Source organism: Cucumis sativus, chromosome 3 (genome assembly GCF_000004075.3).
Source record: "Cucumis sativus cultivar 9930 chromosome 3, Cucumber_9930_V3, whole genome shotgun sequence".
NCBI lineage: Eukaryota > Viridiplantae > Streptophyta > Magnoliopsida > Cucurbitales > Cucurbitaceae > Cucumis > Cucumis sativus.
In genome coordinates this window covers 37704067-37720339 of record NC_026657.2, presented here as the reverse complement: position 1 = coordinate 37720339, position 16273 = coordinate 37704067, and the positions used below count along the sequence as shown (strand labels likewise).

The 16273-nt window shown below is 29.3% G+C and overlaps 1 protein-coding gene across 1 annotated transcript; it reads left to right on the top strand.

The window, feature by feature from the left end:
- The first annotated feature begins 12491 nt into the window (after nucleotides 1-12491).
- Nucleotides 12492-13317, top strand: LOC101211484 (plastocyanin-like). Its single transcript, XM_004136318.3, has one exon. The coding sequence runs from the start codon at nucleotides 12632-12634 to the stop codon at nucleotides 13130-13132; it is 501 nt and encodes a 166-aa protein (XP_004136366.1). The 5' UTR covers nucleotides 12492-12631; the 3' UTR covers nucleotides 13133-13317.
- The last annotated feature ends 2956 nt before the right edge of the window (nucleotides 13318-16273 follow it).

Here is a 16273-nt window from a genome sequence, read left to right as displayed (position 1 = left end):
ACTTTAGTCTTTCTTATAAAATTAGAATTTAATACCTAGATATTTTGATCCACGATTCCTTACCAAAATATACATACGTGTATCCGTTTTTAATATTAATAAACACTTATGAACTTTTATCAACATCTATTTTGGTTGTAAATTTTGGTAAGAACTACTCAATTTTTTTAAGAAATTTAAAAGATAAAATTAAGATATTGGAGAGAATATAAATTAAGAAAATGGGTATTGTGTTGAAATTTACTATTTGAAATGAACGTTTCCCATCTAATCATGAAGTTGACATTTGTTTGACCATTCTTGTTTTGCACTAAGGAGGCCACTAAGGGGGCAAGAATATGAATTTGATTGGGATTTGAATCCTATTTTGAAAATATTATAATTCTTTCTCCAAATCAATAATCTCTATTAATTAAATATTTAAGTAATATATAATTGGTCAACTTAAATATAAAGTTTATTTAAAAGTATATACACAAGAATATTCACTAGTTTGAATCCTCCGCCCCTAAAAATAAAATGACTAGAAAAGAAAACTTCAAATCTTATACCAAACTTATGTGAAAACACATTAACTAACATGCCCTAAATTTGAAAAGTGTACAATAACCCTTATTTTTTTTCTACTTTGGATAATGAGTTCTCTTCGGATCAAAATTATCTCTTTAAATTCTTTTATATATTGTTATATTGTTAATATTGAATCCACTTATTTGAAAACTTTTTTATAACTAAACTTTGGAGGCTATGTCATTCGATGGATATATATATATATAGGTCAAAAATAATGTATAGGTCATTGAAATTTGGTTAGTTGGAAATGACGAATTAAATGTAATTAAGTTTTAGTTTGATAAGGTTGAGCGGGACTTGGAAGTGGTTATTGGATAGGTAACATCATCATGAGCATCATCAACAACAAACTTGATTATTATTATTATTATGGTTATGATTATTTTATAAAGTAGTGATTATCAATATGAGAGAATAAAAAATGAATTAAAGATAGTAATGTATTTTATGACAGCCGTATCCCAAAAGGAAGGAGGAAGGATGAAGGATGGGGAAAAGATGTATATCCGACATGGATACATGAATTTAATTATTCAATCATACTTTAAGAGAATTGTTATTATAATAAATGCTACTTCCTATATATATACTTTTTTAAATCCTCAACTAGCCACACCACTTTTTGATTGAAATTGATTGAAATGGTTTTATAGTATGTGTGGATGGAATATTATGTATATTTTACATAAGATCATCAAGGGGGTTAAATATACTACCTATAAATAAGGAAAACATGATATAGGTGTGTAATTACTCTTAAAAACATTTATACTCTCTCTCAAACTTAACTTAAGGTTACTGATCAATTGATTAAAGCGACTAGATGATAATGCTTTCGTAAATATATCGATTGGTTGCTCAACAGTGGAAATGGATCATAGTAGAAGAGTGTTGCTCATAAGATGATGACGAACAAAGTGACAGTCATTTTCTATGTGCTTCGTATGCTTATGAAAGACATCATTGTGAGCGATCTAGATGGTGCTACGGTTGTCACACTAGAGGATAGTGGGAGCTTGTTGAGCGGGACACTCATACAAGCAAGAAGCCAACGAAGTCATAAGAGTTTGGAAGTAGTGTCAGTAAGAGCACGATATTATGATTTAATGCTAGAACGGGAGACAACATTTTGTTTCTTACTGTACCAAGAGATGAGGGAATCTCCTAAGTAGAAGTAGTAACCTGTTGTAGATCGTCGATCTATAGAATTCTCAACCCCTTCTGCATCAGAGTAGCCAAATAACACGAGAGATGATTGAGAAAAGAACTGAAGTTCATGCCCCAAGGTTCCCTTGACATAGCAAATGATGCAGAGAAAACCAATAAAATGAATGGTGCGAGGAGCAACCATAATTTAACTAACAATATGAACAACATAAGCAATGTATGGACATGTCACGATTAGATAGATGGGGTTGCCAATGAGTTGTTGATTCAAGCTGACATCTTCAAGAGGAATATCATCAAATGGAGTCAAGTGAACATTGGGATCCAGTGGTTGTTGGAGTGGTGTTGGAGTAAATGATTTTTGAGCAAGCTAAAAGATCATAAGCATATTTGGCTTGAGAGAGCAAGTACCCGTCAGAGCGATGAAAAACTTCAAGACCAAGAAAGTAGTTTGGAGAGCCAAGATTTTTCATCTAAAAATGCTCAACGAGATAGTGTTACGTTGTAGATCAAATATGACATGTGAATCATCACCAGTAACATAGTATGCTCCCAAAAGGTGTCATGTGACGAGAAATACAAAGTCTATTGGATAGAGGATCCCAATAACAAAAACCTTTATGTTTTGAGTCGTAGCCAAGAAATTAGAAACAAAGGCAAGCACGAGGTTCTAAGTTCATGCGTTCGTGAGGATGAAGTAGAATAAAACATGTGCATAAAAAAACTTTAAGGTTAGAGTGTTGAGAGAAGTACCATAGAGTCTTTCGAATGAGGAAAGATTCAAAAGAACGAAAGAAAGAAGACAGTTGATGGTGTAGACAGATGTAAGAATGAGTTCGCCTAAAAAAAATTTAAAACACAAAGCATAAAGAAGTTGGACATGAACAAAGTCAAGAATGTGAGGATGTTTACATTATACACGTCCATTCTGTTGAGAGGTGTGGGGACAAGAACGCTAAATCAGAGTGCCCCATTAGAAGAGGAAACAAAGGAGAGTGGAGTTTTTATACTCCATGGAATTATCACTGCAGAGAATTTTAATAGGACAAGAGAATTGGGTGTAAATCATGGTAGCAATGTCAAAATAAATGTGAGGTTTTTTTTTTTTTTTTTTTTGTATATTTTACATAAGACCAAAATATTTAACTTATATAGATAAATAAAGAAAACATAAAATAAATATGTAATTACCCCTAAAAAATTTGTTTACATTTACAATATGATAAGCCAATAAAAATAAATAAATTCATGTACTCTTTGTTTTCATTATTAGTGGTTTTTACACTTTTACAAGTTTTAATTTAAAAATTATTAATAGCTCAAAATTTCACATAAAAGACAAATCATCTTCAAGCAATTTGATTCCACACTCATCAATGAGTGATTGTTTGTCACTTGTGGAGAACAAAAAAATATATATATTTTTTATAAACGTCACTTTAAGTATTTGGTTCGATAAATTAGCCCTAAATCATGAGGATAATTAGAAGGTAATTAACTAAATATTTTACTTTAATATTTGTTTAGTTGTTAATTTGGTTTAATTAGTTGATACGAAAATCAGTTATAAATTAGGAACCCTTAACGAACTCATAATCACAAATTTAGAAAATTCTCGAGTCAATTTGATGTCAAAAGAAATAATTAGAATTAGATTATCTTTTGATCCTAAACCAAGAGATAAGGAGAATTGGTTCGTTCTTACTCCAAAATTTGAATACTTCACATTTCACAACAACGACTTTGATGTTTCCTTTTCCATTTTAAAAGTTGCAAAGGAATTACGATGAAGCTTTGTCATCTATTACTTTTTCTTTTGAAGACCAAATAACTCTAGATGTATCGAATGCATGAAAATTCAAATTAGACAACTAAAAAATATAAATAACTCAAAATTAAACAAACTTCAAAATATAGAAACCAAAATAATATTTTTATATTTTTATTTTTAATTTAATTAAAATAAAAATTAATTTTCGTAAATATAACAAAACACCCAAATATTAACGACACAGGTAACAAAATCAAAAAGCCCATAAAATCGATCATTTTTTTTAATATTATAGGCTTGCCCTTCCTTTTCATCTATTTTCTTCTATTCTGACCCAATTTATATATATATATATATATATATATATATATATATATATATATATATATATATATATATATATATATATATATATATATATATATATATGTATGTATTTGAAACTAGAGTATATATGGTTCAAGATCGTGTACTATATTGGAAAAAAAAATCGTTCAGATATTGATACACGATCGTTTAAATTTGATAACAAGAATACTAAATATATTACACGCGTGAGTGACTAATTAATCGAGGGTTGATTAGAGCATTTTTGAAATTTTTTATTGTGGACTTGTAGACTTTTTCTATTTTTGAAATTGTTTCATAAAGTGTAGATATTTTTTGGATTTGTTACGTTTTTTTTAATCCCTAAATTAAACGAAATAACTAAGTGGTTGTAAAAATAATAATAAAAGAAAAAGTAAAGGTAGTGAATATATAAATAATATTCAAAAGTTTATTTTGGATTCCATAGTTTCTTTATTTATTATTTCCCATTGATTCCTTCCTTATCCCCAAGTTCTCCCGTTTCTAATATCCATAAAATTAAATATATATCGAAACAATTGAATCAAACGAGCAAATGACGAAAAGGCCCTCACCTATGGGCTATGAGTCACCCACAGATTGGGGGCACAGTTTGTCATTTGCTTTCTTTATTTTATTTTATTACATCTTTTTCTTCTTTTGAAGTAGCAGTCAAATTGTTTATTTAAAGTGGCATTGCCAATTGTATTATTTTAATAAATAGGGTTCACTTCACGTCTAAATCACTATTAAGAAATTAATTTATAATAAAGTGTTGTAAAATTAATTAATTATAAAGTTGACATCATTGCCCCCAACTTTCTTTGCACTAAGTAGTTCAATTCATTTAATTCACATTTTGGTTCTAAATTTCGTTCTTCTTCGACCTCATTCTAAATGTTAGAAGAAAAGACCAATTTGTCTATCAAAGTTGGTATGATCTTTTTCGGTTGAACGTTAATTTTGTAATCATACAACTAGCATAAGCACTCATTCTCAATTTTTACGGTATGAAGTTTCATTTCAAAACTTAATTAGGACAATGATGATTAGGAGAGTAACTCATCTATCTTATAAAGAGTATGAATGTCCTTAACTTGGTTCAAAATAGAAGTTTTAACAGATAGATCGATGTTTTCCCTATTCAGTGCTGGAATATATATAGTGTGAGACGAATCATATTTCAAACATGTGGAGGATGAGAATACATTATCCCTACCATTATGTAAAAGATGGCAAGGGCTTTTAGATCTTTGATCAACCCAACTCTTAAAGAACTAACGAAGCACCACCCACCCAACACCAATAAAGGCTAATTAATTTAGATTTAATGTGAGCTTTACGGTGTTATATTCGAAATTTATTTTCAAGTGCTTGATTAAAAAAAAATAGTCATTTTGTAAATTTTGAAGCGTTTGACAATCACTCAAAATAATATTTGAAGTGTATTTTCCATGTTTGGAGTTCTAAATATAAACGTTGAGCTACAATAACCTAAAATTGAACTACATTTTTATTATTTTAAATCTCTCTTTGTTTCAATTGTTTACTATTTTCTATTCATAATCTATTTTACATAATTTTGTTATGATGTTCGTTGTTTTCTATTTAGACTAAAGTAAATACACATTATTATAACTTAGACTAAAATAGCTCTAACTCGAAACACATATTATTATATAACTCATAAACTATATATAATAACAAGTTCATGCCCTAACTGCTCCTATAATTTTATAGAACACAAACAGTACTACTTTTGTAACGTCTCAGGCCTAGGATCGAGACAAGGATTCGAAATTCGGATCCCGACATTACCTTGCATCCCCTGCGACCTGGCAACATCATCCTTACATGTTCTAAATGCTTATTAAAGTGAAAGTCGTCCCCATAAACCAACACGAATCCTTTCCGCATGTTTTATCCTCATTCACATGCATCCTAGGAAAGTTCCTAGGAAGTCACCCAATATAGAATTGTTTCAAGCTAAGCATACCTTATGATCGAGCCACCGAAAAGGATGATGCACCATGTTAGTATATGTAGTAACTTTTAATTATTTTAAGTTTTTCTTAACATTGCTTTCATATCTTTATTTCATGTACTCAGGATCATTCTCATTCAAATCTGATATTGGTTCATTCATGTCTCCCTCCTAAACTCAAGACGTTACAATTTTTCCACATTTCAAGTGATTAAATTAACACAATCATCAATGTATAGTTCGAACAAAAAATTGCCTACAAAGGAATAATAATCCACACACAAATATGGGCTAGAAATTAAAATTTCAAGATATGGAAGTCATATAAAGGAAAATTGTCAAAATTAGAAGAATAGACAAAAAATATATATATATTTACACTTTATAAAAAAAATAATTGATTTTTGTTTAGGTTGTATTATATTTTCTTTTTACCTCAAACTTTTTGTTTCAACAAATCACATCTAAACTTAGATAATTGTATTTTTCTTTTAACATTGATTTAACAGAGTATTAATTCTCATCACATGCTTTTAATCTGAATTACAAAATATGTATTTTATATAATATAATAAGATTGCATTGAAAAATAATAAGCTTAGAATCTGTTGGATTGATCACAACATTAATATTATATCTCTTTAGTAGATTTATTGTTTTTTTTTCCTTTTTTAATTTTGTCCAATTCAGATGAGTGTGCTTTTCTTTAATGGTTTGGCTATAAAAAGAAAGTTATCAAAGGTGAAAGTTGCGACACTTATTTAAGTTTTAACGTAACTCTTAGAGTGCGTTTTGTATGACTAAAGGATAGAAGCGATAGAACGAACAACCAAAGTTATCGAACTAAGAAAACAATAGTAAATAGACTTGTAAACTAGGATTGAGAGGATGATCAAATGGGCTTAAGAAAAATGGATAATTGGGCTTTGAGTCAAAATGATCTGATGAGAGCCTTGACTTGGCAATGGATGAGTGACATAGTGTATTATGATCTATTTGGGTCTCGAGACGATGATACTATATGAGTATAAGCTCAAATCAACCTCCTCGATCTTACCCTCGATCAAGGATGTGACTCAAAATTTGATGAACGGACATGTCAAATACATGCATGTCGTAGTTCATTTAATTTGAGAGATCAAAGATTAGGAAATTCATACGAGGTATCTAATTAAAAACTTTTAATTTCTTCTATACATTATTTAGGCATCAAAGTCTTATTTATTTATTTATTTTGCATGTTCTCTTTCTCAATTACAAATTTACTCTTATTTTTAGGTGAAGGTAACATACGTTTGTTTTTCTTTACAAATTAAACATTTAACTAATTTGGTATGAGCTTCAATTAATTAAATTTTTATTCATAAATGTTGCATATGGGCGGAAGGGTAGAAATTGATTTTTTTCCCATCGTCCAATGCATTTTCTTTTAAAATTATTTATACAAAAAATAGTTAAATTTTGGTTTACCATAAATTTATAATTGATTTTAATTTTAAAAATAAGTTTCTTAAGAAAGTTTTAAAGTACGTTTATAAAAAAGAGTAAATAAAAACGAATCGAAAAAAAGTTAAGTAAATCCAAATGATCCATAGTTTAAGTAGCATGTAATACAATTACTACCGTTACTCTAAATTCGAAAATAAAAGTGTAGAAATTCAACATTTACGATTAAAATAAGGGTGTTGTGATTTTTTGGATTTGTGGTAAAATTTTAGAAAGGTAAGATTCCTCTTTTCCCACATGCAGTTATTGCAAAAGCATGCAAAGGTATGAAGGGTATGGACTATGGAGTGTAAATCCACACATAAATACATTTCTAAATACAATACTTTAATGCCTCTCTGCCTCTTCCCCAACGAAACCATTCCCTTATTTAATGTCCTCTCTGCTTTTTGGTCACCACCACTCCCAAAAAAATATATCATTAATACTCAATAAAACAAAATATCCAATAAAATTTGATGGTCAAACATTTCATCTCGAGATTGATAATATAAGCAATATGTCGGTTGAATTATGTTTATGCATTAATTTGTTGTTTGAAGAAGTATTCATGCAAATAAAGCTATTTTCAAAGTTAATCTTGTTGATATCGTTAGATGATAAAAGCAAATTAATACACAAACACAATCATCTTGTGCTTTTTAAATAACATAAATTGTTTATTATCTATACGATCATGATGTTTCGTTTGTTTATCTTGTTACGTTACACATAGAGACCTTTTTTAATGAAATAATGAAAATGTCAATTTACCTCTCAAGAAGATGTTAAACCTTTGAAAATGTGGAAATATCAACCCGTCGTTGAAATTTTAATATCACGCTTATGATGATCTAGGAGTACTACTCTAATCCAAACAACTATAATACCATGGTAATGTGTTTATCCAACATGCTTGCAAATGTTCCAAAGTTTTAAATTCATTATCAAATTATTTATTAGTTTGATGTTTTCTAATTGATACTGTCCATAGTTTTAGGGTATCAATGATTTTATCTCCAAAATCTTTTATAAAACCTTTATTCAACATTTCTTTAATCTAAAAACATGTTAGATGTGGAACTGAAAAATTATTATCGATTACTACTGTAGTTCTAGAAATTTTTTAAGACTCGCGACCGTTGGAGAAAATTATTTGAAAAGAAAAGAAAAATGGAAATTCAATGCTTTGGTCCTGAGTGTGTTGAAGTTTGATAGTGAAAGCGCTTTTAATGCCACCTAATATTTAACCTAACATTTTTCCCTCTCTCAAGAAAACCCTAAAACCCTCTTTATCCCTTCTTCATAAAATCACAACTCTCTTCATTTTATCCCTTTCATCTACTTTTACTCCATTTCTTTCCTTTCTTTGCTTTCCAAACCCTAATTTGTGTGTATTTGCAATTGGTACATGGTATCCTAGTTCTTCTTCTTTGAAATAGTTTACTTTGATATTGGCCCGGTTCACTCAGATAAATATGGTATTAGATACGTATTCATCATTTACGATATATTTGATTGAGCCGTGCCAATATCTCAGTATACTCTTTCGTTTTCTTCTCAAACTCTCAATTTTCATGAATTCCAGGTTTGTCGGTCTCTTTCTTAATTCAACTTTCTTCTTATTATTATTTGTTGTTACAAAGATTTTAACTTCTAAATCATCTCTTTAGATGCATGGTGTTTAATAGCTCATTATATTCAAATTAAGGGATTGAAAAAATTCTACTCAAATCTAGTTTACTATCAAAATCCTTTCATTTCAAGTATATATAAGAGTAGAGAGAGATTCAAACTACAAGTCTTCCCGTTGCTATATCGGGCTAAAACACACTATATTTCCTTGAAGGTATGCCCACCTTTATTACTTTAATTATATGTCATATATTTATCTTAAAAAATTAATTTACATGTTTTTGCAAGAACACATACTAATCTAAACCTTCTTTTAAGTGATTCAAATACCTATATGGTAGGGGGGAGTTTTTTTAAAAGGTAACGAAATGGACAATAATGAATTTTATTGTTATGTGATTCTGTGTTCATCTGTATTTATATTTCAACATGGATTTGCTTATAAGTGTGTGTGTTTCAATAGATGGGTTAATTTTGAATAGTAATAATATCTTGTTTTTATTTATAAAACTTAATCTACTCGTTTCAAAATTGGTTTAGATCATTTTATAATAATATATATCGATTATCATTTTCAAATCTTTAAACGAAAAATTTAAGGGTCAGTCATTACTAATTTATAGATTCATCTGAAATAACTCAAATCAACTTTAATTCAAGATTGAATATTCTTTATTCAAGTTAAGTAATTAAAAGAATATATATAGTTATATTTCTTTCAATTTGTTTTAATTCGCTAATTTTTTTCGGGATAATTTATTCATAAACAACTCCTAATTATCTGGATATTTTCAAAAGCATAATTAGAAAATGAGTTGCTCTTTTAACCTTAGTTCAATACATATTTGAAAAATAATGGAATAAAAAAAATTATTACATATAATTGTCAATTTTTCTATTTTTTGCCAAATTTTCAAAATTCTAAATATTTATTTATATATATCACTTTACCACTAAAAAGAACATTAATAACTATAGAAGCAACTCAAAACAATCAAACCCAAACTCCAATTCAAATGTTTTGTAAATGAGTTGAGTTTGATTTCATTTATTTAACCCAAATTGTTTTGGTCCAAGAATCTAAAAACTAATAAGTGCTTCAAATACTTACTTGTACAGGTGCACAAAAGACTCCAAAGGATAACACAATGGTTTATGAAAATTTAATGCATTTAATTTCCCATCTACAGAAAACACTATATTTTTCAACTACCCAACCATACCAATAAGTATAATTATTATTATACCTCTAATTAGTACTTAGTCACAACACAAACAGTGTTTCTCATAAATATAATCAACAACTTCATAAATTATGACCATATTGTACAATAATGTGTGAGGTGAGGTGAAAATTATTCAAACTTCAAATTATAACTTCTTAAAATTGTAGGTACATTTGAATTAATTTTAAACACAAATGATTTTTAATGTAAGTTCAAAATTTTGGATTATTGCATTTATTAAACTTTCATGATTAATAATTAAATGTCTAACTACATTATACCAAAATCTATTAACGGTGATAAACTCCGACTTTATCCATTTTGAAAATTGAAACTAAGTTTTTTTTATATTTGCAAAAAAAAAATTCACCATATTATAAGCATGGTTTTAATTCAAATCTTGCATGTTAAAAAATAGTGGGTATTTCATTTAGATAGAAAAATGAATTATTTGATGATATATTTTTTTTTGAAAGAATTGTTGGATGAATAATCTTGATAAATGATCCTAATGTTTAAGGAAAAATGAAATGTACCATACCTTGAAGTTGTTGAATTGTTTATTCATATCAAATTCGAGTGAAAAATTTAAGAATAGTTTTATAAAGTTGCTTGATGATGGGGGTAGATTTAAGAAGTTCAAAATTAAGTTTGAATATGAGTTTGACACCCTAAAAATGATATAGACTACATTTTTGTAAATTAAATTTACCATTGGTATGATTGTTGTTGTTAATTTTCATTTAACTCAAAATAATAGCAAGGGCTAATTATTATATTTACTAATTAACTAATTAGTATTAAGTACATAGCCATGTGAGGAGGTAGAGCTTTTGAACTTTCCAACAACAATGGCAATTGGGAAACCCTACACCCATCCTCATCATCCCATTGCATATTATGGCTTTCACCCATAACCCTATCTCCTTAATTACTTCTAACTCCACACTCATAATTATCATTAATCTGTTTTCATGGCTTTCTTTTACCCAATTTAGTTTCCACTTAAACACCATTAACTACAAGCATTAAACTCCAAATTCACTTTCACTCTAACCATTTGTTTGGATTGGATTCACTCTAAATAAAATAGTGTTTTTTAATTCATTTTTACTTCTACAGTACTTAAAAGCTCTTTTAAATCAAACATATTCCAAATACTCACTGTAAATGAATGTAATTAATAACTCGACATAGGTCTTCATTAATCATTATAATTATATGTAATAATAGTTAATTATTCAAAGTAAAAAGATATATGTGGAGTGCAAGATGAAATTTTTTACCTCAAAGCATATAGTAAAATTAGTTTACACGTGATTTCAACTATATGCTTCTACTTATCATTTAACTCTTATGTACACATGTATTTATCTCAATTTAGTTTAGTTTTACTATCTTTTTCTGGATAATTTTATTCACTAAGCTCTTAAAAATATATATATATTTTTAACTCTATTAAGAATTTTTTTATAAGGTAACTTAAGATTGAGTTGCTCATCTTAATTCAATATATGAAAATAGAAATAAAATTTTTAAATAAATTTAAACAAGTAACTCAAGTAACTCTAACCAACTCAAACATTTCATCGTTAAAGTTTATTATTCAATATGAATTTCTTTTTTTTTAAATAACTTAAATTTTGAAAAAAAATAGGACGAAGATTGAGATATTTAAATATATATAAAGAAAAACTTTTTAAAAATTTCTATTTTGCTCTCAATGTCACACCTTTTGATTCTCTTGGCATACAAACACATCTCTTTTGCTATAATTACAAAATAAATACAAAGTTCTCTACTTTTCCTTGGCCTAATCTCTACATACTTTCACAATGTTATTGAAAGTATATTAAAATCAAGTTTTCATTCCATTTCGTGCCTCAATTGCGATGATTAATTGCCTTTTCTTTTTTACCATAATGACAAGCAAGCAAATTGACTCACAACAACATGAAGGCATGAACCCTAAAGTAAGGATGCCACAATTCATTTAGCTAGAGATTTGTATTTTGATAGGATGAAAATAAATTGGTTTGAATCAAACAAATATAGAAGCATAACATTTCAAATACATAAAATTGAAGTTGTATAGATGGTTTAGTCAGGTGCATGGCACATGTTTTTGTTTTGTTTTATAGTTAGTATTAGTAAGATGAAAAATATTTGAGATATAGTGAGTATTGGTTTATCCAATGCCATGTCATAGGGTTGGAATCCAAATGAACCAATGAGAATCACCCAAAGAAAACTCATATAATCCATATGATGCACTATCCAAAGCTCAAACTAAAAGCCACACATTGCTCATCCATTCACTCCCAATCCCAAAACCACACAAAAATATCAAATCAATCTCTTTCCCTTTTCCTTATATACCACTTTCCCCTCTCTTCTCCTCTTTGATTATTACCCACAAATATCCCCAATTTTCTTACAACCATGGCCGCTGTCACCTCCGCCGCCGTCGCTATCCCTTCCTTCACCGGCCTCAAGTCCACATCCTCCTCCAAACCCACCTCACTCATCCGCCTCCCTTCCCCTGCATCCCCAAAGCTATGCATCAAAGCCTCTCTTAAGGACGTCGGTGTAGCCGTTGCTGCCACCGCCGCCAGCGCTCTTTTGGCCTCAAACGCCATGGCCATCGAGATCTTGCTGGGTGGGGACGACGGTTCTCTGGCATTCGTTCCGAACAATTTCACGGTGGCGTCGGGGGAGAAAATCACGTTCAAGAACAACGCGGGATTCCCACACAACGTAGTGTTCGATGAGGATGAAATTCCGAGCGGAGTTGATGTGGGAAAGATCTCGATGGATGAGGAGAATCTTTTGAACGCTCCCGGAGAGGTTTATGAAGTTCAGCTTACTGAAAAAGGAAGTTACTCGTTCTACTGTTCGCCTCATCAAGGCGCTGGAATGGTTGGAAAAGTTACGGTTAATTGATGATCCCATCCATTCCATTTTTCTATGTAATGTTCTTTCTTTTTTTATTTAATGTATAATAATTTTAAAGTTGAATGTCTTTGGTTTTCCTCTTCCACTCAGAGACTGTATGGCCGTAGAGCTCATAAATGGAGATTTAATAATTCACTAATGATGTAAATGGTATTTGTTGTCGTTGTTCTCTATGCCTTTTCCTCGTCGGCTTCCTTTCTGACCCAATCTTCATGTATTCCCTCAATGCAAGAGTACCGTCATAATATCCACTCATTCTCTTTTCATATTTTGTAGTAAAATCTACAGGCACTTCTAAGTAGTCTTTGTTGGTAGACTCTTCTCAACCATTATCACTATTCACCAATGGAGGATCCAATCTAAATTTTATTATACCTACATTTTTGTACTATGTTATTCATATCTATGTATACTTTGAGTTTCAAAGTTGGGGATTAACAATATGACATTGAAAGTTGTTTTTGGAGGACTAGGAAAAATGGCATAGATGGCCAAAAATAAGGGATTCAAATGACAAATAGGTATTTTCTTTTAAGACTGATGAATTTGGCATTCTACATATGTTATCCTTACGTGAAATTAACACCAACACTAACCCTAAATGCATTTTCTTCTGTTTTCTTTATTTTGCAGTGTTTTTCTTTTTCTTTTTGGGTTTCGTTTTTCATTTTTTTGCGACCTGAACTTTTCTATGCATTCCTTCTTTTGCCTTTTCTTCTTTTAAATGGTTCTTTTTTCTGCATTTCTTCTTCTATTTTTTCTTGCATTCCTTTTCAATGATCATCCAGCAATAAACAATGAACATTCAGTGAACTTTCGAATGAAACATAGAACATTGAGCATCGAATATATAGCATAAATTATACAAATGTTGGGGTAAACATCTTACCTTTTGGATCAATTATCCTACTTTTGTGTGAATCTAATAGAATACTATTAACTAGAAACAACAATAATAATCAGTATGGACCCACAAATTTTTAACTTTGAAAAAACGTAGATGATTTTTAAGGTAAAATGAGTAAATTCAAATAGTGTCTTAACGCAAATATAAAATATTAGTTTTCCTTCGTTTTAAAGAAAACACATAAAAAAGTTCTTTTATCGCAAAAACGCACCCTATTCAATATGTTTTTAGTTTAAAACAAAAAATATTAAGAGAGATATACTTCTTGCCTGATACGATATAGAAATATACTTCTTATAATACCAATATAGAAATATAGTTCTTCTTATATGATACAGAGATAGAAATATACTTCTTATATAATACCGAGATTTTTTAAAAGTTTGTTATGTATATAGGATTAATTAAATAAGTAACCTTGCCAATTGATGTTTATGACAAGTTTTAAGTGCATAATTACTTTTTTGTTCACTGCCAAATTTCTTATTTACTGCATTTTTTAAAAACTATTTGGAAGATTTAAATTTTGATTTCTTAAATATTTGTGATGGACTAAAATTGTGTGTTTAATTTTCGGTAGAATCATTCATATATTAATTTTAGTATAAGAAACTCATAATAAATACTAGTACAAAAATAGGCTTTAATGTCAGTTGATAAGTGTTATTAAAAGCAACATTAAAGAGGCCTTTATGTCTGTTCAAAGTCGACATTAAAGAGGTATGATGTCGGTTTCAAACTGACATCTATAATCATGCTATTAAAGGCCTTTGACCAACATTAAAGATACCAACAATGTCGGTTTAGAATCGATCATAGATCTCCAATAATCATTTTAAAACTGACATTAAAGCATTGTCTTTTGGGTCTACTTTTACAAATTTATGTTTTATTAAATTGTTGCATTGTTGTCCATTTTTTATGACGTCAAATAGTTAAAAAAAACGACATTATAGATCTGTGTAGATAAATACTTTTTTTCTTACTCCAACAAATCAATAAAATTAATATTCTTTTAGAAACTACAATCTTTCTCTTTTACATATGTATATACAAAATAAAATCTAAATAATGTGTTTATATGTACATTCTACAGTAATTCATGAAACAAGATCCTAATACAAGACTTAAATAAGAAACTCTAAACGTCTTCACAGTCTTCAACCTTCAACGCTCGTAAATTCAACCTTCCACATGTTCACGATACAAAATCCTTACACATCTGATGCTGTAAATACCTCTCTTTGATGTGCAACTTCCTTTTCCTACACTATTAATAACACCGACCTCATGTTATACAGATCAGGAAGGAAAACAGTCAAATAAAATTATCTTAAATTTGCATTGACCTGCTCAAAAGTTTAGCTTCTAACAAAACACCTTCTCCCAGAGCAACAATCTGATAAATTAGGAACACATATCAGTTGCATGTATTTTGTCACTGATGTGCAAAAGTGCTATTTTGATAAGTAGAAAGGGAAGAATATCATTATTAGAAAATGATGGTAAAATCAGATGATGCAAATACCAAGGATATAATCTAATAAACCATCAAACCACAACTTTAGCATATCGTGGAACAAATACACAGAGAAGATATCGATAGTTCTCTCGAAACAACTCCCCATTAGTTTTAAGAGGAAACATCATAATATATTAAACTTGGATAAAAGTGCAAATTTCCTATTACCAAAAACATCCAAGAGTCTGAAACATATGTTGAAGCATGAAAGTGGAATCTAAGTGATGCACCAACTTCTACTTCCACTTTATTTACGAGTAAGAAATTATCAAGGAGTGCAAGTAGTGGTTCTGCTCTAATCCGTGGAAAGAGTCAAAAGAAGATTTTCAATCAAAATTTCAAGAGGTGTTTGGAAAAATGGATTTAGGTTGAGTTTAATCGAACCACTATAAAATTATGATGTTTTCTTCTCTAACTCTTTCTAATTATTTTTGCATTTAATTTTAGTTACATATTCTTCTTGGTTGAGTTTGATTGCATACTCCAATTCATATCTTTTTATCAATCTTGTTATTTAACATATTTTAGAAAGATTTATTTTTTTAATTTAAAAATTATCTAATTAATTTAATTTAGGCTTATTTGTTAAAAAATTTAATTAAACCTTATTCGCCCCTCGAAGGTTGTCATACTGATCCAACACAACGTGTATGGGCTCGGGATGTCAAGATGAGGATAGGAAAATCGAAAGGTAAGATCG